Source organism: Acanthisitta chloris, unplaced genomic scaffold, assembly GCF_000695815.1.
Source record: "Acanthisitta chloris isolate BGI_N310 unplaced genomic scaffold, ASM69581v1 scaffold25662, whole genome shotgun sequence".
Taxonomy (NCBI): Eukaryota; Metazoa; Chordata; class Aves; order Passeriformes; family Acanthisittidae; genus Acanthisitta; species Acanthisitta chloris.
The window spans coordinates 36,847-59,474 of record NW_008662541.1 but is presented as its reverse complement, the minus strand read 5'-3'; the positions used below and the strand labels follow the sequence as shown (position 1 = coordinate 59,474).

Sequence of the window (22,628 nt, the reverse complement as noted above, 5' to 3'; positions counted from 1 at the left end):
CCACTTTTGTGTGGACTGTGTGGCTATGGAGCAGGGTGGGAGCTGGACTGGAGTGCCACCTTTCTCCTGGGATTGTGCAGACTTTGCAGCGTGACTGGGAGTGGGAAGCAGAAAATGCTTTGGTTTCATTTGTTTTAATTCCCCATGCTAAGTCTAGGTAAAATGCTAGAGGAGACATTTTGCCGTGTAAGAAGGTGGAAAGTGGGAGGATTCATTTGTTGACATGTAACAGGGCTATGGCATTGTACCTGGGCAGCTATGCTGTTTTGGGGCGAGTATCCTGGTCTAGGTGATCATGGCAACATCTTTCTTGCAGGCCCAAACACAAAGATGGATTGTCAGAAAATTGTCAATTTTGGAAACCAGCTTCTTCGCCGGAAAAATGTGGACTGCACTCGAGAAGACAGTCGGCTCTCGCGATGCCTCAACACATTTGACTTAGTGGCTCTGGGTGTAGGCAGCACTTTGGGTGCAGGTGTGTATGTACTGGCTGGAGCTGTGGCACGGGAAAACGCGGGACCTGCCATCGTTATCTCCTTCTTGATTGCTGCCTTGGCTTCAGTGCTGGCTGGACTCTGCTATGGAGAATTCGGTGCTCGAGTTCCTAAGACAGGATCAGCTTATCTCTACAGCTATGTGACTGTGGGTGAGCTGTGGGCCTTCATCACAGGGTGGAATCTAATCCTCTCCTATGTGATCGGTAAGTATGGTGGGTGTGCTGCGTGACCCTAGCTTTTGTTCAGGGTGGCAGCCTGGTTTGTAAGGTCAGCCTTGTTTGGGTTCCTGTGTTACTGTTACAAAAAAGATGCTTCACTCTTGCACTCACCAAGGATTTCAGGACTCGTTTGTGGGGTGTGTTGTTGGCTCCTGTCAGTCAGCAAGGTGAGTGGTGTGCTGCTGGCTGAGGGTTTGTCCTGATGCCAGCTTATTGCTGCTGCAATTTCTTCTGGATCTCCACATCATCCCTTTGGCATCCTCTGGCTGCTGCACACTTGCCAGGGAGCAAAAGTGCATCCCCTCTGCTGAGAAAGGAACTGCTGATATACAGAGCATCTGTACACACAGCTGATCAAGGATTAATTCTTGTCCCTTTGAGATCTATTTAAAGTATCTGGAGATCAGAGTTTTATCTTGTGAATGGCTGCAGAATTAAGCTTAGGATGATATGCACGTTCACAGTCTCTGAAAAATACAAACCAAATCCCTTTTAAGCCCTTGACTCCCACTAGGAGAGACCTTGGATCAAGCTCAGAGCATGTGCTGTACAACTCAGCTGATACATTAAAACCGAGCCACACTTTGCTAATTAAGGATTTGGGTCTGTTTAAGCACATTCTGGGCAGGCTGCTTGTCATCGTCCCTCTAATTGACTGCAGCCAACTTGCCAATTGAGAGTGGAAGCTTACTAGTTAAAATGAAAACTGATTGGAAAGCTAAATTATTAAAGGGAGCTTTTTTTTTAAAAAAAATGCATTTTATGGGATATGTAAGTATTACCTTGGAATTTAGTTTCCATGGTGCTGGAAGGATAAGATCATATCAAGAACAGCTTAGTGGTGTAGCACCTGCTTGTCTGAGATCATGCTGGCTCTGCTTTATGTGCTACCTGAAACATTTTCCTCCACTTCTCCTCCTCCTCCCCCTTTTTTTTTTTTTTTTGTTTCATTTGTTTGTGTGTTTTGTTGTCGCTGCTGTTGTGGTAAAAAAAAAAAAAAGAAATTAGAGGATGAAAACCCAAAGTCAATTCCATTCATCTCCTTAGGAAATCTGAGTCCTTCTTTCACTAATCACATTCACTGCAAGGAAGGGATAAAAGTAATTCTTTTAAAAATACACAGTTCCTCCAGACTTCTAAAATGGACTCTGCTTAGGCTACATGTAGAAAATTTGAACAGACTTCTTGATGATTTATCTTCTGTTCCAGAACGGTAATGATAAATTGTCTCCTTCGTGCTCCTCGTGTAGTTGGTTTTGGGGCCCTTCCCATCATGATACTGGACGACCAAAATGACTGACATAGCCATGGATGCTGTCTCGAAACCTGATTCTGCAAAGGCACGATGAAAAGATTTGCCTACTCCCAGGATCTGGGCTGAGAGTGGTATTTCTGCAATTTATTTTTTTTTTTGCCCTCTCATAATGGCTTTGGAACAACTGCCTCAGTTTTTGTTTCAGAGTTGACTGCTCAGTGTATTATCACAAGGCAGAAAATTCAGTAAAAAATAAGTAGATATTATCCATGAATGTGTTCAAACACAACTTTTTTACTTTTATTTCAGACCTGTGTCAAAACTGTGTGTCTGCAAATTGGCTTCCTCATAATTTGTGAGGAAGGGTGGCTAAGGCAGAAAACAGCTGGGGGAGGATATGAGGTATAGGAGGTCCCTTTTCTCTATCTTAGCCTTTCTCCCAGTGCTAATTGCCCCTCTGGTGAGCTAAGACAACTCCCAGCAGCTTCAGGGGTGTGGAGAAGAAATATATGTTGGCAGGTACATACTGCACTTTAGAGCCAGCGACTGAGAGGGGCAGAAACCCATTTTTTTTCTCAATCATGTTGAGAACATGCCAAGCAGTGCCACCAAAACTGAGCTTGCATCTCTATGGGACTCGGCCAACTTGGTGGTTTCATGCTGAGGTTCTCAGACATCTGTTCAGAAAGTATTGCAGAGGTAGAAAAAGAAATCTTGGGATCCCAGAATAAGTGGGCAATAGCTTTTAATTAATTGAAGTGTCTTGACCTGGGGGAAGACTGGTGTTGGGTCTTGGAGGTGAGTGATGAGCAAAAATGGATGTACAACTGATCAGTTGTGGTCTAGACAGAAGGAAGAAGTTGTCCAGGACCAGGATCTGGTGTGAACTTTCTTCTGGGATGATGTGGGTTTGGGGAACCGTGCAACATTGCGGGATACATTTCAGCAATTGGAACCTTGTGGGAATTAGTAGTATGCTGAATAACAGCATCCCTGGTGAGTGTCTGCTGCTGGGGTTTTCTGCCACTTGGTGACCTCCTAGCCTGGTGCCTGTTCCTGCAGTGAGCCAAGCACCTGAGCTCAGCAGTTCTGAGAGCTGGGCTGCAGGCTGGAGCCAGCTCAAATCTGGTGATGTTATGCTGACCCAGAACGAGTAAATCCTCCTGGGTACAACCCAAATGTCTTTGCACTGCTTTCTAGCAATAGCACAATATTATCCAGGTGTCTGCAATGTTAGAAGAATGTCAGATTCCTCCAGTTCCCTGAAGGCTGTTGATTACAGAGAGTTTGGGATAAATAGCTGATAGTTATGTGGAACTAGCATCCAAGCAACTGGCATCTAATATAACACGTGCAGGAGCTGGTTGTTCCTGTTCTAGAACATGAAATGTTAGAGCTAGGACACAAAAAAATAGCACTAGAAGAGTCTCTTTCCTCAAATCATGCCAAAGTTAAGCTGAAAAATCTTAATGTGGCATACAATAACTTTGGGAGTTTTTCAAGATAAAGTCGATGGTACTGATGTCATCATAGAATCCTCATAGAATCACAGAATTTTAGGGGCTGGAATGGACCTTACACATCATCCAGTCCCTAACCCCACTGCCATAGCCAGAGACATCTCCCCACCTTTCCTCAAATCATGCCAAAGTTAAGCTGAAAAATCTTAATGTGGCATACAATAACTTTGGGAGTTTTTCAAGATAAAGTCGATGGTACTGATGTCATCATAGAATCCTCATAGAATCACAGAATTTTAGGGGCTGGAATGGACCTTACACATCATCCAGTCCCTAACCCCACTGCCATAGCCAGAGACATCTCCCCACGTAGACCAGGTTGCTCAAGGCCCAGCCTGTCTTGTCTTTGAACACTGCCAGGGTTGGGGTATTCACTGCCTCCCTGGTCAACCTGTTCCGGTGTCTCACCACCCTCACAGTAAAAACATTTTCCTAATATCTAGCCTAAATTTCCCCTCCTTCAATTTGAATCCATTATCCCTTGTCCTATTACTGCAGCTCCTAACAAAGAGTCCCTTTCCAGCTCCCCTGTAGGCCCCATACATGTCCCAACTCAAAGTGTTCACACTGTGCACTCTGTTGTCTTGGTGAACAGTCGTCTCCAAGCAGGTCTATGCTGCTGCTTATTTTTCTACGGTTGCAAAGTTGTGTTGGGGCAATGAGTGTTCCCAGCTGTGCTGCAGGTGCTGCCCACTGCTGCTGGAGAGGATGTAGCTCTAGGTGAGCACAGACATTGTTTGACATGACTGCAGGTGCTGGAGCTGGGACCCAAACACCCAGTCAGTGGTGAGTATGTCAGGACAAACTGTTCTGGGTAGAAGGGGGCCCTTGATGACATCCTCTGAGGAAGTGTTCTGCAAACTGAAACCAAACCAACCTCTTTTTTTAACTAGGTAATTATGTGCAGTAGTAATTATATCATGCAATTAGGTGCTGTTATATATAGTATCCTGTATAAGACATTGGAAGTATAACGGTAGCCACTTTAACACAGGAGAGGAAGAAACTGGCTTTTACATAAACCTACTTATTTTACATGATGCTGTCACTGTCTGGTGGTAACTCTTCATTGTTGCTATTTTGGTTCTCTGAAATGACTCTTATGGACCAGACAATGTCCCCAGCTTGGTCATCCTGAGACCACCAGGTTCAGTCCTCACCCCGACAGTCTGCATGTGGTTGGGTGCTCTCAGGAACCACAGCAAACAGCAGCCCCAGAGGGGGATGTCTGAGCACTTGCTGCAGGCAGAAGTTATGCCACTTTCTCGGGTCGTCACCAGCATCCTGCAGCAGGCTGACTGCAGTAGGCTCAGATAGTCTATGAATTGTATGTATTGTTGCCAGTGTGCAGAGCTGGGCAAGTGGTGTGGTCCTGGCTCTGGTGCTCCAGCATTGTGCTGCTAGAGGGCAGCTGGCTTCTCTAAGGTCCCTCTGCCTGAGCTGCAGTCACCTAGCTGAGGCTGCCAGGGATTTCTGCCAGGACGATGGTTGGACCTCTCTGGTAATGGAAATTTCCAGTTTCAGGGGAAGGTCAGGCTGGGCAGTATCCAAGGCAGAGTTGAGGTTTACAAAGAAGACAAACTAAAAGGATTTTTTTCATCTTGTCAGCTGGGCATAAGTCTGAAACCCACTACAGAATCACAAAACCAATTAAGTTAGAAAAGACCTCTGAGATCAAGTCCCAGTTATGACCGAATACCACCACATCAGCTAGACCCTGGCACCAAGGGCCATGCACAGCCTTTCCTTAAATACCTTCAGGGATTGTGACTCCACTACCTCTCTGGGCTAATCTTATGTCTAATCACCGTTTCTGTGAAGAAATTCTTCCTAATGTCCAACCTAAGCCTCCCCTGGCACATCTTGATGCTATGTCCTCTCATCCTGTTGCTAGTTGCCTGGGAGGAGAGGCTGACCCCCATCTGGCTACAACCTAATTTCAGGTAGTTGTAGAGAGTGATAGGGTCACCCCTGAGCTTCCTGTTCTCCAGGTTTCTCCCACCTGTGTGTGTTACTGTCAGAGCAGATGTCAGGCATGAACACATGCTGTGGGCTGGATATGCAGAGGAAAGGCTGCTCCCAGCGTCTGGGAGCACATGCAGGGTTGTTTTGAGCCCCCCCATGCTGAAAAGCCTTGCAAGGTGCCCCTGGTTTAGAACATGTGCCAACCATGAAGAGTGATCTGTGTCCTTTCTGTTCTCTGGCAGGAACCTCGAGTGTGGCGAGAGCCTGGAGCGCTACGTTTGATGAAATCATAGGCAAGCACATTGGAGACTTTTGTAAAAAGTACATGACGATGGATGCTCCTGGAGTGCTAGCAAAATACCCAGACATCTTTGCCGTGGTGATAATCATCATCCTAACAGGTGAGATCTTGGAGGGGTTTGTGAGTCTTGGACCTCCTCCTTCTGTAATTTCATTGTTTGCTTTTGGAATAGGCATGAAGTCCTGATTTATTTTGGACAACATATTAAAGACACTTTCTTTGGTGCAAGTGTTGGATTGACCTATATAGCTGCTGTGGAGTTAGCACAGAGCATAGCCTGTTTACAAGGTTTTTAATTAGAGGGGAGCATTCTAGATATTTTTTGAGCCATTTTTAAAACCTTCAATCAAATTTTATATAAGGAGGGAAAGAAAAGATGACTTGTTATCCTCAATCAGGTATGGAAGTTTAATCCTTCCCTCCACAAATCCTATTACACAGGAATTTCATACTCTTGGTCTATCAACCTTATCCCCTGCTTTGATAATCTGCCAATTTTTGGTGCCTTGAGCCAGGAAAGTGGGGAGGGGGGGGGGAGAAAAAGGGACTCAGTCATGTACTACTGATTTTGTTTTTTTCAGATCTATATGAGCTTGAGTTTGCAGAAATGAATACAAGACTCCAGAGAAGTAAATGTGTGATCAACAGTCAGGGCCTCTTGTTATTTTTTTTTCTAAAAATGTGTCAAAGCTTTGATCATAATTTGGAAAAATTCTGAAAACTTCTAAGATCTAAATCCTTCTGAATGTTTACCTCTACTCCAGCTGGATCTTGCAAAGCATTACGAAGTTTAGGCACATTTTAAGAATTACACTTCTCATGTACTCCTCTGTGGTTTCCAGAACATGGAAGCTGCAGTGTCACACCAGCAAGGTTAGCCAGACATTTCCTGCTCTGATGGGAGTGGCCTTCTCACAGCATGAGCTGTGCCCATGGGGACAGGCCTCATAAGCAGTGCATGGTTTCGCATTTGGGTTTGCATGTGGATGTAGGACTATACTGAGAGCTGCTGAAGTCAATAGCAGTCCTCTGTTTTCAGGATTACATCTGAATGGGAGAGATTTTCCTCTTGGTTCACTTATATATTGCTCTAATTTCAAATTAATATCTGGTCTTTCACTTCAGATACAATTTACAAAATTTAGGACTTCTTACTTTACCACTACCAAGGTATAAAATTATACAGATTATTATACAGATGGCTTTATGCCCCTGCAGGAAGCAGATTCCCTGGATTTTAGTAAGAATTGCAAAACGTTCTTTTCTAAAAAAATAAAAAAGCTGCTGAATGAGCACCTTTATTCCTGAATAAAAGCATCACAAGTTTATTTCTGCTTGCACCACCTTGAGCTTCAGATTTCTACAAGGTACCTTACAGGTTTCCATGGGCAGGTATGCAGTTGTATCAAATGCTTCGCTGATATGGCTGTCTCAGCTTAATTCCTGTCTTGAAAGAAGGAAAAGTGAGCGCACAGGATGCTCTCCTCTCCTTCAAGTACCTTGGAGTAGCAGTAAAAGGACACACTGTTGTGCTTCTCTTCTTCCTCAAGCATATGTGAAGTTTTTTTACCTTTTCCCCTAGCCTTAGGTTTGGGTCAAAGGTTTTGGTTCTTAAAAATCAGGCACCTGAAGAGCAAATGCACATTATGAGAGCTTGTTGATTTGAGAAGCTAAGCTATGCCTCAGTGATGTTCTGTTTGACAAGGGCTGTGTCTTCGGATAGATGATCTTAAGACCACAGTCTAAAATCCTACTCTTGCTGAACTCACTGGCAAAGCTCCTACTGATTTGAATGGGGGCAGGATTCCCAAGATGCCGCCTTCTTCTGTGTCTTCAGCACTAGAAGTAACTACTAGAAGTATAATCCTCCTGGATTTGGTCCCTACTCATATTTCCCCCTGTTTCTGAGGAAAGTTGAATGTTGTTCATAAGTTATGCATTTGGCCAAGACCTCTAAGACAATGTTCCATCACGAAAAACTACATGGGGTGCTTTCTTCAGGTCTCTGGGTGGCATTTGAGGCTGTGTCTAGGTGGCAGAGTGTAGCAGCATGATGTGACCAAAGCTGGCATTGAATGTGCTGGAACCAGCTTAGGTGTGTTAGCCTTTACCAGGGCATGTGCCAAATGGACATGTTGGGTGGGAAGGTGTTCAGCAGCAGTAGGGCTGAAGTCTGCATCCTTCTCCTGGGTGAGTTAAACTTGAGCTACTTGGCTTTGTGGAGAAACAAGGTGTGATAAGTTGGGCAGAGCACAGCATGAACAGGATTGAGCTACGTCTGCAAGTCCTCAGCACCTGCTGCTGGTGGCAAAATACCTGACTGCCTATATGCCATGTTTTCCCCAGGGCTTTTAATTTTTGGCGTGAAAGAATCTGCCCTGGTGAACAAAGTGTTCACCTGCATCAACATCCTTGTCCTTGGCTTCGTCATGGTCTCCGGCTTCGTGAAAGGGTCTGTAAAAAACTGGCAGCTGACTGAAAAGGACATTTACAACACCAGCCACAGCAGTTATGGAGACAAGTAGGTTGAATCTTTTCTTCTCATCTCCGAAGCTGGTGCATTTTCAACAGCAAGTTTATAGGGAAGGTTGTGGATTGAGTTGGAAAACCAGTGAATGGAATGGCTGTCTCCTTTGCCAAATACCTTGGAGGCAAAGCTGGCTTTGGTGGGTGTTTGCTGAAAGCAGACTGTGCTGATAGGCTGAAACTGTTAGGAGTAGGCTGTGTCAGCGTGGGCCCTGCTGCAGAACTGACCATTTCTAGCCCCGTGACCGCTATGGCATCCAGATTTGAGAGAAACGAGCTCTTTAGACAACCTCCTGCTCCAGGCTACAGCAGACTGGCTCTGGTGCCTGTATGAAGCTGTGTCCAAGTATAGCTGTGTAGTTTCTTTGAACACTTAGGCAATATCCTTGGGTCATTGTTGTGACTTTCGGAGGCATTGCCCCAAATGCCTCAAAATAAAGGCAAGTTGCAGATTATTTTAATGCATTGCAGCAAGCGTATCACAAGTTTGTTTTTAATGACATTTTGCTACTTGGTCAATATTCTGTTGTCCTGTACAAGATCAAAATTAAGAAGCTTACAAGAGCTGCCAGTGAGACAAAGCTGTTTGTTTTGCTTGAGACTGTGCAACACAGAGTGAGGCCCTTTAAATACCTCCACATACATCAGCTCAGTCCTGGCTCACTACCTAAACTCTTTATGCTGGCCTGCAAGGAAGCACAGTTTGGCAAAATCTGGTGAGATTCATTAATGTTGTGGGGGTCAGATTTAATTTGTGTGAAAGCTGCTTCTTGAGCCTCTTAGCAGAATTCATCCTGCTGTGGAGAAATTGCTTCTGTAGCTCAGGTCTCTCCTCCTTCCCTACTGCTATTCCCATGCAAGGAGCAATTACTGCAATAGTTTCAACATACAGCTGTAGCTCTTTGACCTGTAGCACTTAATACATTTGTAAAATCTGTCTGGGGTTTACTTTACTTCATCATTATTTCCAGAGGAATCTGCATTGGAGTTGTGCTATTTCTGCAGGCCAGTTTTCATCTAAATCTCAACAGAGATTCAGTGATAGAGTTCAGATGCTTACAACTGATAAGACTTACAGATTTGGGATTTACTTTAATTTAATTGCCTTAATTCGTCTTTACAAAGGCTTTTCACGAAAAAGTGACTTAAGTCACTTGAACTGAAGGATGTGTTTTTTATACATCATTCAACACAGGTACATGGATCTGGGGTCTGCATCCCAATCAGCATGTGTCTGTCGACTTTTGTGAAGTTTGGATAAGGCTCAGCAAAGAATTTGGAGTGTGATGCAGGTTCTGCTTCTCTCTCAGGGTGGCAAGCATGGTTTGAGTATGAGCTTGGTACAAGGAATTTTGAAGTTGGGAAGGATTGGGTGGATTTTAGACAGTCATGGCACCCTGCATTCCTCTCTTATGTCTACTCACCTACACTTACCCAAGTCCGTCTCAGGTGAAAAGTGGATGGTTTGCATGTTTCTCACTCTTCAGCTTTCAGAATTACATGTTGTGCTTTATCAAAAGCTTCTGTTTAAATGAGCATGTGTATCTACACACATGCAGTAATATTAGGAGAAGATTTTTGATATTCGTGCTGTTTTGTCCTTTTTTTAGCAAGATATTTTTATCCACCCCAAAAGCAGGTGGTTGGAACAAACCGTGAATCATTTTTATTCTGTGCATTTCCCAGACTGTCGTAGGCCAGTCCAAAGCTCAGCATTTTGCCAGGTATTTGTATGATAGCAAGCGAAAGGGAGAGCCTTCAAACTTCAGCTTTGGATTTTGTTATGAGCTGTATGATTAGTTTTGTTACTCCCACCTAGGCAGAGTCACTTCTAACCCAATGCCATGCTTTTTTAGTCAAACACAGGAAGAAAAGCTCTATGGTGTTGGAGGATTTATGCCCTATGGATGGAAAGGTGTCCTGTCAGGGGCAGCCACGTGTTTTTATGCTTTCGTGGGATTTGACTGTATTGCTACTACAGGTAAGAGGGAAAAATGTCTTTATTCTGATTATGAGCCTGGTTGCTGGTAGATTGACTTTCAGTAATGTTGCAGAGCACAGGTAACAGGGTATTCAGGACGCAGCATTCATCATTCCTCTGAACCTCAGCCCATAATAGACTTTCAGCTCAGCCACTCCTAATAGTGAAAGTGATGAGTTTGTCCAAATCCCTGGGTGCCTGAGTGCTGAATTCTAGCTGCTGTGGCAGGCAGATGGACTGTATAACCCATGAGCTTCCTGCCTCCTTTGCCTGCAGGGCCCAATCTTGTGGATGGTCACTGATGACACTAACCAGTCAGAATCCACAGAAAACATGTCCAGCTTTACCAGTTAGGCAAACAGGGAAGGCGCAAGTACAGACACCTTTTATGGCTGGTGAAGTTTGAGCCTCTAACACCAGATGAAGCTTTAATCAACAAGTTATTCTGGAATAGGGTTCTTCACTGCCTTCAGCTATGAAGCTCTGCTGCCTTGCAGTATTTAAAGTGCAACTTAAAGCTGTGCCTCAGGATGAGGGGGAGCTTTTATCTCTAATGGTTCAAAGATCTTATTTTGAGAGAGAAACCATCAGCATTGTCATATTCTTCTAGTAAGTAGAATCTCAGTTCCTTGGAGAAGGAAAGGATTATCCTTAATTTGGCATTTGGCGAGAAATGTGTTGCTTCAAAGTGGAACAGAAGGAGGAGGAAATCATTGCAAAGACAGATAAAGCAATACTGCCTCTTGTTCCAAGGAGTTTGAGAACTGCTGGCTCCATTACTCCAGCCAGCCCTAGAGTCTTCTTGTAGGGGAAATGCATACATCTCCCTTTGACATGTAGGTGTATGGGCCTGTGTTTATCAGTTCATCCTCCTGAAATGCTAAACCTGAGGAGCTCTTGCTTTCAGAGCAGCTCTGTAGGGCAGGGGAAGCACAAATCTGTTTCATAATTAATCAGTGCCTGAATTTTGAAGATTTTTTTTTTTGCGCATTCGTCCCTACTTGGCTGTCAAAACTTTTCCATAAAAACTAGAAAGGGTCCTTTCTTAAGAGGTGTTTTTCAAAGATCCATATGATTTTCAAGTGGTCTGCCTCTCCCTGGAACTGGATGCCTATTGTGCCATGTCCATGGTATATTAGTTCTGGTGGAGATGCTGCTGAAATGGTCATCCGAGGATTGTCCCTACAGCTGCACAATAATTTCTTGCTCCATCATTTGTCATAATTGAACTCTTCTTGGGGCTGCGCCATCAGTGGGATAGAAGGAGTATAGAAGGAAAATCTGTTTTAGGGAAAAGACTATTTTTAATCCAGATTGTTTCTATGCCTGAGTTTACAAAGCTTCCATAAATGTCTGTCAGAACGAGTGACAGGAGCAGCAGAAATGGGAGCAAACAGGCTGTGGTATACCAAGTGGATGGAGCATGCAATTGGCAGTGTCACAGTCAAACAGCACCCCACTGTCCACAAAACTTTTGAAAGCCCCAGCCAGCATGGCCTAGGGTGGAATAAAGTTCTTCCTTGTCATTTAGCTGATACTTCAATTTCTTTCTTTTAGGTGAGGAGGTAAAGAACCCTCAGAAGGCCATTCCTATTGGCATTGTGGCATCTCTGCTCATCTGCTTTGTGGCTTATTTTGGTGTGTCGGCTGCCCTGACGCTCATGATGCCTTACTACCGGCTGGATACAAATAGCCCTTTACCCAATGCCTTCACATATGTGGGTTGGGAAGGAGCCAATTATGCAGTGGCTGTGGGTTCCCTGTGTGCGCTTTCTACAAGGTGAGACACTGCTCTTCCTTTTTTTGCATCTCTCAAGGCTAACATGTATTTCCAGTTCCTTTAAAAAATGGAGCAGAGACCAGGGATGAAATTCAGAGCTATTGACTTCAAAAGGACCAGAGTTTCACCCTGTGATAGAGTTCAGAGATGCATGTGACCAGTATCACTTCAGGAATCCCCATCTTAGCAGCAGACCCAGCAGGTGCATCTGAGGAATATAAATCTGGATTGAGTGACTAAGTCATTGAGGCAACTATGAAGTGCAAGCACAGTTTGGCCGCAAGATGTCCTGGCCTGGAGATGGAGAGCAGTCCTGTGTCAGGTAGTGCAGAGTGCATCTTCTGACCATATCCAGGGCTGTCTGTCTGCAGGTTACCTGCAGAACAGTCACCTGGATGGAAGGCAGGGCAGGCTGGAGGCAGAATATGTCATCTTCTCCTGCACTTGGGAGGCCTATTTTTCAGATCGACTTAGGCATATTGAATTAGTTGATAAACTTGCAGAGGCTCATAGAAGTTACAGCTCTTTTACTACGTGAAGTCAGGCTGGTTTTATGTCCCATGGCTATGTTTAGGTATCCAGAATTGTAGAGCTGCACCTCAGTTGCCAGCTATCAGGAAGATGGGTTTTTAGAGGGAGTCCTTGAAGGAGAAGCTGAAGTGAATGAAAGCCACCTGTTCTGTGTTCATACTGCCATAAACTTGCTTTCATTTGTATGCCTGTGCTCAGCAGGAGGTGATATAAGTAGATTATTTCTTCCTTCTGTGTCCTTAGTCTCCTTGGCTCCATGTTTCCGATGCCTCGAGTAATTTATGCTATGGCAGAAGATGGACTTCTCTTTAAATTTTTGGCTAAAGTCAATGAGAAGAGAAAAACTCCAATCATTGCAACAGTGACATCAGGAGCCGTTGCAGGTAGGATCCAAAGATTAGCATTAATCTGTGGAAAGGAGACATAAGCTCATCCTAGGGGCAGATAAGTTCACTCGACTCTAGCCCTCTCACTAATCGGATGTGTTGCACAGCACGGCATCCCAGAGGGTGCCCTGGGTTTCCAGGGCATGCCCTGGAGGGTCTGGATGAGCTTGCTGTGTGCCTGTCCCTGTTTCTCAGAGCTCATTGTTGCCATCCTGTCTCATGCTGGGAATTGCCTTTATCTGCTCCCTGGGTGCTCTGCTGGCCTTAAAAATAATTAACTCCCTGCAAGGTGGCAGCCAGTGGTGCCCCAGCATCCTTGTGGCTGTTGGCCTGGCTTGGCTGAAGACACCACACCACCTGTGGGTAGCAGCTCTGCAGAAGATGCCGGAGCAGACGGAGACAGGCAGATGGCTCCTGTGGCACTGGCATTTGTTAATCAGTTAGTCACAGCTGGCAGCCATTCTCTTCTCCCCTTCCCTCTCCTGGCCCGCCAGAAATATGGGAATTAAACCTCCCAAACAGCAAGGATGAGCAGCTTACCCTGTTCTTGCAGCCACCCCCTTCCTCACAAATGCCTGGCAAAGAGAACCTTGCTGCTTCCTCTTTACCTTCTGCAAACTCGGGATGAGCCATTGCCACCTATGGTTGGGAGTTGCTGCCAGACTGCTGCCCTGGGCTCTGAGGTCCTATTAAAGAGCTCAGCTCTTGTGCTGAGACTTGCAGAGCCTCCTCACAGCTGCTTCTGCACCTTCCTATTCAGGAGTTCTTGAATCCAGATTGGGGTGAGGGAAGGGGAAAAGAACCAGATAAAGTAAAACAAAGTGCTTTGCAGTCCCTTCTGGTCTCATCCAAGTGGTTCATAGTGCCTAGGACCAAAGCCCACATGAATTTTCAGGGACAGCACTTACCAGCTGAGTTTGAAGGCTGGGCTGGTTGTTGGGCTCCAGGTGGTACAATAAGGAACAGGCTCAGCTCTGAGGTCCCTGCACTTATATGGCCATTGGCATCATCTGATGTCTGACTGTGCATCTGTTCTTGCTTACTTGCTTCTCCTTCTGAAGGCCTCTGTATAAGGTTCTGTGCAACTGGGGTTGCCTGGTGAGGGTGTGTAAGCAGAATAATCCCTGAGGAATGTCTGTACTTTTTTCTGGAAACCCCCATGCCAAGACACACTACCTCAAGATACCCTCCTTGATGCTTGGTCGGTCCCATTTTATGCACAAGCCTGGTTTCACTCCAGCCAAGTTGAGATACCAAAGCAATGTGCTGTTTGTCCTGTGTTCCCTCTGTCTAGTTCTGGGATGTAAATGTTGTTTGAGGAGTTCTGCGTCCTCACTGGGGAACTCTGACAGTGAGGTTGTGGCTTAACCATTGCTCATTGTTGGTAATTGGGTGAACATACCTCCATATAAGACAAGCAGGCTGGCATTTACTGTTCCTCTTGTTTCTGCTAGTAAGGCTGTGCTGGGACAGCCTGTAAAGGCTTGGGGTACTCAGGCACCCAGGCCTGCCTCTGCTGTCAGGACAACTCAAGCTCCCTTGCTAAATCCTGAGCAACAATCACGGATCATTGTTAACACTCCTGAAATGTGCATGTTCTGCTGTATTACTGATTTTTCTGCTGTTTCCCACCTTCCTCTCCTCCTACAGCTGTTATGGCCTTTCTCTTCGACTTGAAAGATCTTGTGGACCTCATGTCCATTGGGACCCTCCTGGCTTACTCCTTGGTAGCAGCCTGTGTGTTGGTACTGAGGTAAGAATGTAGAAACCACCTGTCTTGTATCACACAGACAGAAATCAGATAAGGCTGCCCTCATAGTTTCTATACATGCAGTAAAACCCTGAGCATCTCCAGTCATGAGCATGTGAAGAGCTTGTTTCTTTGAGCTAATGGGGGATTGTGTTAGTGGATCTGCAGGGGTTCCTCTGAACTTGGTTAACCCTTGGTCCATACCACTCCTGAATGCCCTGGGAGATATGCCAACAGGGAGGGATGAGAGATGTGTGGTCCTGGATGCCTGCCTCATCACCACTCTTGTTCCCACTGGGGTTACGCTTTCAGGTTGTCTTACTTTTGAAAGGGGGTGCGATGTAAAGTGTAGCAGCAGCAGAAAAAAGCTGAGCATGCGTTTGCAGGATCAGTGCCTTAGTGTGTGTCTTTTAAAAGTGCTGAGCTCCCATAGCTTTCCAAAACCAGCTGAAAATTGAGTGCCTTCAGTTCTTGGAACCTCACAGACAACAGCACTCTACTCATGAAAACTGTGCTTTGAAGATCATGTTACTGAAAAATACCCTTGTGTGTTCAATGACTTATTCAGATGGAGGCTTTCTATAAGGTCACAGAGAATGCACAGAGCTAAGAACAGTCTTGCAGCAGGTGAAGGGCCAATGCTGTATTGTAATATCATTGCTCTTTGTTTGTGCTTTCCTCACTGACCCTTGAAAACCCTTGCCCTTCTTACTTTTGCTCTGATTTCCCAGCCCACTCTTTTTCTCAGAGCTGGAAGTGCCTTTTTAATTTGTTTTTGCAAGCTGCTCTACCTATCACAAGACATTTCCTCTATCATGGATTGGTAGAGCTTATCTTCTAGTGGCCTGGGCAGCTGCTTTGTCTACCCTGTTGTCTGCCTGATGATACAGGTGTTGAATTGTTTCCAAAGCTGTAAGATCCTGCCACTTGTTCCTTGCTGTGTCTGGAACCAAGGATTTCACTGCATTTCTCAATTTGCAGTGTTTCACAAATATCCTTGTTGTGACATACTCCCATAGGAGCAGTTTTAAGGTCTCTTTCAAAATGGCCCTTTCCTTTAGCCAGACTTGTGGCTGAGTCACAGACAAAGCTTTCTGTAACAGAGAACTGAGGCTGGAAGAGTGTTTTTTCTTTATGGATCCATGTGTTTGTGTGTCAGGGCCCAGTTGAATGGGGCCCTGGCCACACATGCAACAAAAAAAGTCACCATTTTCTGTTCACCTCTTCCTACCCTGTGTGGCTGCAGATAAGCTAGCAGAAGAGACTGGGATGGAGGACAATGGGGCACCAGGAATGTTGCTGTTGGGTGTGCTATCTGCTGAGCTGTTAGCTCAACCGTCTCCATGTCAAAATGCAAGAGCTGAACTGCCACAGATAAAACAACGGTCTGATTTTGGCTGTCTGTCCCTCTGCAGCTTCCTTCTCCAGTCATGTTTTGGTGATATGGATGACAGGCTTACAAAAGTGAGCACTGTCTGTGTTACTGATGTTACAACCAAGCTGTAGGAGATAATTGCTGACCATATTTGCTTACTTGATGGTGACTTTATTCCTTTAATTTCCCCGTGAAACAAGAGTATAGACATTATGTGGGCCTGTTTGGGCACTATAGTGATCTGAGCTGCAACCATGACTATCTATGTGGTTTTTGAATGAACAGTACCCCGTGCCAAACCATTAGGCTCTTTGTTTCATTTCCTTTTTCCTAGGTATCAGCCAGAGCAGCCTAATTTGGCATACCAGATGGCTAGGTCAACAGAGGAGACAGATAACAACGAGTCTGTGAGTACCAGTGAGTCACAGGCTGGATTTCTGCCAGAAGAAGAGGAGAAGTGTTCCCTCAAAGCCATACTGTGTCCCCCAAATTCAGACCCTTCCAAATTCTCTGGCTCAGTGGTGAACATCTCAACCTTCATCATTGGTAAGCACTGGGCAGTGTGTCTCTGGGACAGTGAGTCAGCGGGTAGATCTCTGTACTCACTGTGATGGGAAAACTCACCTCTTTGCTATGATCTTGATGAGCTCTTCTAATGGTCAAAATGACTGGGGATCTACGGATTAAATTTCTGACTTGAAAAGAAATCCACTGATGGTAGGGGTGTTTGTACAGGGGGAAAGTCATATCTCCTACAGTTAGCTTTCTCATGTGTTGCTGCTTTGTTTGCCAAGCTTTCAGATTCTGCTTTGCCTGCTTGTGGTTTGTTTGGGTCTTTTATGCTGTATCTAAAATATATGAATTATCAGTAATCTTTGGTGTCTGTTCACAGGTTTCCTTATTGTGGGTAGCTGTATCCTGACTGCTCTTGAGCCAAACATTCTGATAAAGACTCTATGGATTATTGCTGCTATCCTTGTTCTCATTGTCAGCTTCGTTATATGGAAACAGCCTGAAAGCAAAACCAAACTCTCCTTTAAGGTTAGTGTCCTGGGATGTGTAGCTAGAAAAGTGCTGTTCTGGGGGATGGCTGGAAGAGGAAGTGCATGTTGGCCTGTATCAGAAGGGGAGACTGGAAATGGGCATGCATAGAATATAGGCAGGATGTCAACTTTTCTATCCAGGCAAAGCTGGGAAGGCAGAGCCTGCTGCAGAGGTGTCACTGGAAGGGAAGGGCAGAACACTGCTTTAGAAGGCAGATGGTTGTAGGGTAGGTTATAGGATACTGGAGCAAAGGGGATGGTTGTGAAGGGCCACATCAGATCATGGATACAGAAGGAGAAAGAATCCAAGAAGCAAGTGTATGCAAGGACCAAAGGGGTACTTGCTAAAAGGCTCTAAGAAGGTGCACTTTTATGTCCTCTTTAGTCCCCATGAAGCCTAAGGGATAACCATTCTCTCTTTAACAGCCTTAAGTATAAGGAAGTCTGTAATTTCCCTGCCCTGATCAAACACACCATCCTTTTTATAATAATCAAACACTGGGATGTTTTTTCTCCCCTTGTATAATCCTGCAAGTCATGTTTTATCATATTGATTTCAGGGTAGTTCCCCAATTTATTATTAGCTTTGGATTCTAATTCCACCCTCTAAACTGGTTTCATTTAGACTGCTCTTAAATTTCAGTTTTTCTGTGAATTCACCAATTTTAATAGCTTAATCCAACCAGAGTTGTCCAAGGTAGTGTTTTCAGCTCATTTTGGGGTTTTGGTTCCAGAGCTGGAAAGGAGAAATGTACAGGAGCAGAAAACTTAGGAAATCTCATCTAGACTATTTTCACATGCTGTGCTATGTTTTTTAATTTTCTAATCTTTGCATTTTGGCTTTAATATCTCATTCTTCTTTGATTTTCAGACCACTAAGGCATTTTTGGTATAACTGCAGTTGTCTCTTGTAATATTTGCCGATTTTCTTCTGCTTTGAGATAATTTGCTCTCAATTGCTTAATTGCCTGGATAAAGCTCCTCGGGTCCCTCCTCTGACATTCCTGTTGCCTTTGTTTCTTGATTTTCAATAGGTGCTTGTCATGATGCAGTCCTTGGTTTTTCTTCTTCACTCCACAAGTATTTAGTATTTCTGCTAAAATTTGCCTCTTGCGTCCTTCCAGACCACAAAACAAGGACAACTTTCTTAAGACGGGTGAAGAGGATTGTTCACATCCCAATCTCATGGTGGATTGATGCCCTCCTTTTGGGTTTAACCTTGCCTTTTTCAGATCTGGTAGCTGAAGAATTGCTAACAGCCATCACCTCCTCTTTACAAGGGATGTGATGTTCTTTCCTGCCCATTACTCATCTCTGTGGATGTAATGTACCCCTTGTTCTTTTTCAGGTACCTCTTTTGCCCCTTCTTCCTGTGGTGAGTATTTTTGTGAATGTTTACCTCATGATGCAGCTAGACCTAGGCACATGGATCCGGTTTGCAGTCTGGATGCTCATAGGTGAGTTAGAGAGAGTAAAAAATGCTGTGTTCAAAGTGACTAGATTTTTTTTAACCACCAATTTATAGTAGCGTTCCAGGGAGGGATTCTGCACTCTAATCATCCTTGGGAAATCCTGGTGACTTAACTGAAGCCATTTAGGCAGTGTGTCTCAAGCTTTGTTTAAAATTCAAGGGTCTTGAAGCCTTTGTGAGAACAAAACAACAACCCATGAACCATCTCATGGGTCTAGTTGCCAGCAAGAAACCTTAGAGCGTTTTTTGTGGTCTGGCCTTGAGCTGCTGTCAAGGCAGTGGGCCTTGTGGTTCTGGAGCTGAAGAAGCTGAGCTGCATCCCCAGATACTCCCAGTAGCCATGTGGATAAGGCTGAATTGCCTGAAATTCTCATTATAAAAACAACATGGTGTAAGATTAGCAGCAAGTACAGATGTATTTTACTGGGATGGATGCTGTAAGCACAGAAGCGAAGAGAGAAAGTTCTGGGCAGAATGGACTCACTGAAAAGCATGAGAGTTCTAATCAGGCTCCCATTTGGGGCTGGGATAGATTGCCTTTTAAAGGTTGGTACCTGTGTTCATGGCTTTTTTCCCCTAAGGAGAGTAGTGGCTGTCTGCTAGAAGCTAACTGTCAGGATGTCTGGACTTACACTGGTGTAACTTGTGTCAGTGGGTGGGACTAGGGGTTTCTGTTTCCTTACAGAGCTAACAGTGCCCTTTCCCCTTGACTTTCACAGGCTTTATCATCTACTTTACCTATGGAATATGGCACAGTGTGGAAGCCACCTACGCAGCCTCAGCAGATGTGGAGAGAAACACAGACGCTGGCTCACACAGCTGTAAATGACTGTTTGGCTTATGGACAACTGGGGAATGGCTGCAGTGAAAGGAAGAAGCTTTGTGGTGGGGATCCTGAGCCAGGTTACTGTAATCAGGAATAAGAAAACGTAATGCAGGCCTCCCCAGCCCTGTTGCTGCAGCTTGCAGTTTGTTTAGTAGCACAGTTAAAAGGGATGACAAGGAAGAAAGCCATAACTCTGGCAAACTCCTGGCGACACTGTCAGCTCATCTCGGGCTATGTGCTTCCCTCTCCCCCTCTCCTGTTTTGTTTTATTTTCCAAGTGTGTAGAAAGAAAACTGCTTCTGTCTGCCAGTTAACCTTAAATGCTGCTAGGAAACCAGGCCTCACAAAGGTCTTTCTTTCAGTAGCTCCGGGAATTACCTCCCCACAGATACTCTACCTGGTTATACATGGAGCAGATTTTGCAGTGCTACTATCAGGTGTAGGCCAGGTCCATCCTTCACCCAGTGTGAGCTGTACCCCGTGTGTATGCACAAAAGAAGGCTCTCACCAAACATCAGCTTTCACCAGGTTGAGAAAGCACCTGCAAGATTTGCATTATTTGAAGTATCAGGTCTCATAGCTTTTGCTGTATTTAATTGTTTCTTTCTAACTATGTATTCATATGCTTTAAAACACTCCACTGCTATGAAATGTTGGGAAGGTTTGTGGTCACTGATTGTCAGATGAATGGTTGCTTGCCAGCACACAGGTCGTGCCAGCAGATGTTTCTGCTGACTGTGCTCTCTGCAGACAGGTTGCCAGGTTTAGTCAGGAATCTATGTGGTGCAAGTACTTGAAAGGCTTGAAAAGAACAGGTGTCTCCAAAGAGCTGTCCTACCTCTTTGCCTTGGAAACTACCAGTGGTGTTGCTGCAGTGGTGAGGTGGCTAGCAGAAGTAAGCCCAGCTCTGACAACAAATGGAGCCCTATTTTCCACTCCCTATGTCAGTTTTATGTGTGGCATTAGCAAAGGATTTGACTGAGACTTCAGTTGGGCATTGGTGGGTGGAGCATGTTTCTGCCCCGGGAAGGGAAGCACAGGAGGATCCTCAGTGACTTGAACTTCTTACATGAGCAGTGCCTGGTGTCTGTCCCCTGCCCAGGGGAGGCTGTGGGTGTGTGCAGGGTCTTCTCCGTCCCAGTAGAGCATGCAGACCAGAGAACACCATTAAGTTCTAGGGTCCAACTTGCTTGAGGGGAGTTTTCCCTTTGGGGCTGGAGATCATCTCCAGAGACTGGCTGTAGTGAAAGGTAGGAAATTTGGAGTTGAGACCAGGGTCTGTGTTTGGTTGGCAATGTGTTGGTTTTGCTGTAAGATGAATTATTTTTTTTTAATTCTCTCTAATAGCTTTCATTCACAACCCTAAAAAGGGCTTATTAAAGCATCAGGAAGTGGGCCATACCCATGTATTGCCACTGATTTAAATTCATGCTTCAGCTTGTTCTGAAAAACAAATCATAGAATCATGGAATGGTTTGGGTTGGAAGGGACCTTTGAAGATCTAGTCCAGCCTCCCTGCCGTGGGAAGGACATCTTTCACTAGATCATGTTGCTCAAAACCCTGCCCAACCTGACCTCAGACATTCTAAGAGATGGAGCATCCCAAACAGATGCTGCAGAAACCGCCTTTCCCAACCTGAGTGGATGTTTTCCTGGGTGTCTTCCACACTGCTGCCTGTGAACACTGGACAACCTTTAGTCTGTTTGCCAGGATGGCTCTTCCTGACAAAGCGATGGGCTCTTGTCTCCATCATTCAGTTGGAGAACTGAAGAACAGGCTGCTGCATGACTTGCCTAGGGTCTCACCAGGCATCTGGTACAGCAGAAAGGGGAACCATATAGTCTTCTGGATTACATGGCTGGACTGTGGACCATTTCTCACAGGTTTCCAAGACAGGCTTTATAGAGTTTCTGCCCACTGAGGAGTTTTAATCTTGTCTTCTTTCTAGTACACTGGAAGGCTCCTCTTGACAGGGTTGTAATTGGCAGGAGTGAAGACAATGTGTTCATTGCCTCCCAGGTGCACTTCAGGAGTGTTTTGGGTGCAGTTTCCCCCACAAAACGAAGTCTGTTCCAGTCGCTGGGTCTTAACCATCTGCCAATCCTTTGCTCCTTGTGCATATAAAAAGTCTTACTCAGGCTGAGAGAGATGAATATAGAAATTAAAAGCTACTAGGTTGAAGTCTATTTTGTTTGAACACAGGCAAGATCAACATACTCCACAGCTTCCCAAAAAGCACTGAAGATGTGGTGGGAGGGGAAGAAGATGAAAACTCAGAGGGGAGCAAAGCTTCCTATTGTACTAAAAATGTAAGGATGTTTTTCCCTACCTGAGTACCAGCTTCTGAGCAATTAAGGCATTAAGCAATGACCATTTGGGGGTGAATTCTGACTGCAAGTGTATCCAAAGAAAATTATTTTAAAATATGCAGATTTCTTGCTGTATGTAATTTTTTTAAACTATACTGTATAAATATTAACTTATTTTTGTTGTCTGCCTAGGGATTTGTTCTGGTGTTTATATTCCATGACTTCATCTCAGCTTTTGTGGCATATAATAACAGCACATAGAAGAAGGGAAAGTCTTGATGGGGGGGTCATTTTTCTTCAGTTGTCTTTTCTCTGAGAAGGTTCATAAGAAAACCTTTGTGTCACCAGATTTATTATTGAAATGTGCCATTACCTGTACCAGCCCCAGAGCTACACGCCATAAATTTATTAGTGGAGATGAGAGTCCTTAGTTCCATCTCCCACTGCTCCATTGTGACTTCTTCAACCCATCAGTTCCCTGGTGGCAGGTGCTGCCAGTTTATTGTTGCTACTCACCAGACAGAAGGAGGCGAAGGGAGTTTGTGGCCCTGCATAGTGACAGGAAAGTGTAGGTGTCTCCCTGGCTCTCTCTACCTGCTTCAAAAGTGTCCAGCTGGACCTGGGGACTCCTGGTCTCCTCTTCACATATGTTGACCAGGAGAGTGGACCAATAAGGAGGTGATGAATTTGACACAGCTGCATACTCCTGCCCTGTCCCCTCCTGCCTGCATCCACACCTTGCCTGTACACTTTGTAAGCTGAAAAGCAAATCTGACTGCCTCTTTCTAGGACAATGTCAAGGACTTTGCTGAATAGTGGGGGTTTTATTATGGTTTTTTTTTACTGTCTCCTCTGCTTCCCTGCTGATGTCTGCATGTAACATAGATCAAGCC

General features: G+C 44.9%; 1 protein-coding gene across 1 annotated transcript; it reads left to right on the top strand.

Annotated features, from left to right (window-relative positions):
* Positions 1 to 330: 330 nt before the first annotated feature.
* Positions 331 to 19,428, top strand: SLC7A1 (solute carrier family 7 (cationic amino acid transporter, y+ system), member 1). Its single transcript, XM_009070644.1, has 11 exons — positions 331 to 700; positions 5,698 to 5,856; positions 8,103 to 8,277; positions 10,139 to 10,263; positions 11,821 to 12,043; positions 12,818 to 12,957; positions 14,611 to 14,713; positions 16,420 to 16,631; positions 16,978 to 17,126; positions 18,477 to 18,585; positions 19,319 to 19,428. Exons 1-11 carry the CDS (start codon positions 331 to 333, stop codon positions 19,426 to 19,428), a joined length of 1,875 nt encoding a protein of 624 aa, XP_009068892.1.
* The last annotated feature ends 3,200 nt before the right edge of the window (positions 19,429 to 22,628 follow it).

Bases quoted from the DNA above. Each gene is read 5' to 3' on its own strand.
- SLC7A1 (XM_009070644.1), top strand. From the start codon at position 331: ATGGATTGTCAGAAAATTGTCAATTTTGGAAACCAGCTTCTTCGCCGG. The intron at 8,278-10,138 runs GTAGGTTGAATC...ATGCTTTTTTAG, and splicing joins CACAGCAGTTATGGAGACAA to TCAAACACAGGAAGAAAAGC. The intron at 10,264-11,820 runs GTAAGAGGGAAA...TCTTTCTTTTAG, and splicing joins TGACTGTATTGCTACTACAG to GTGAGGAGGTAAAGAACCCT.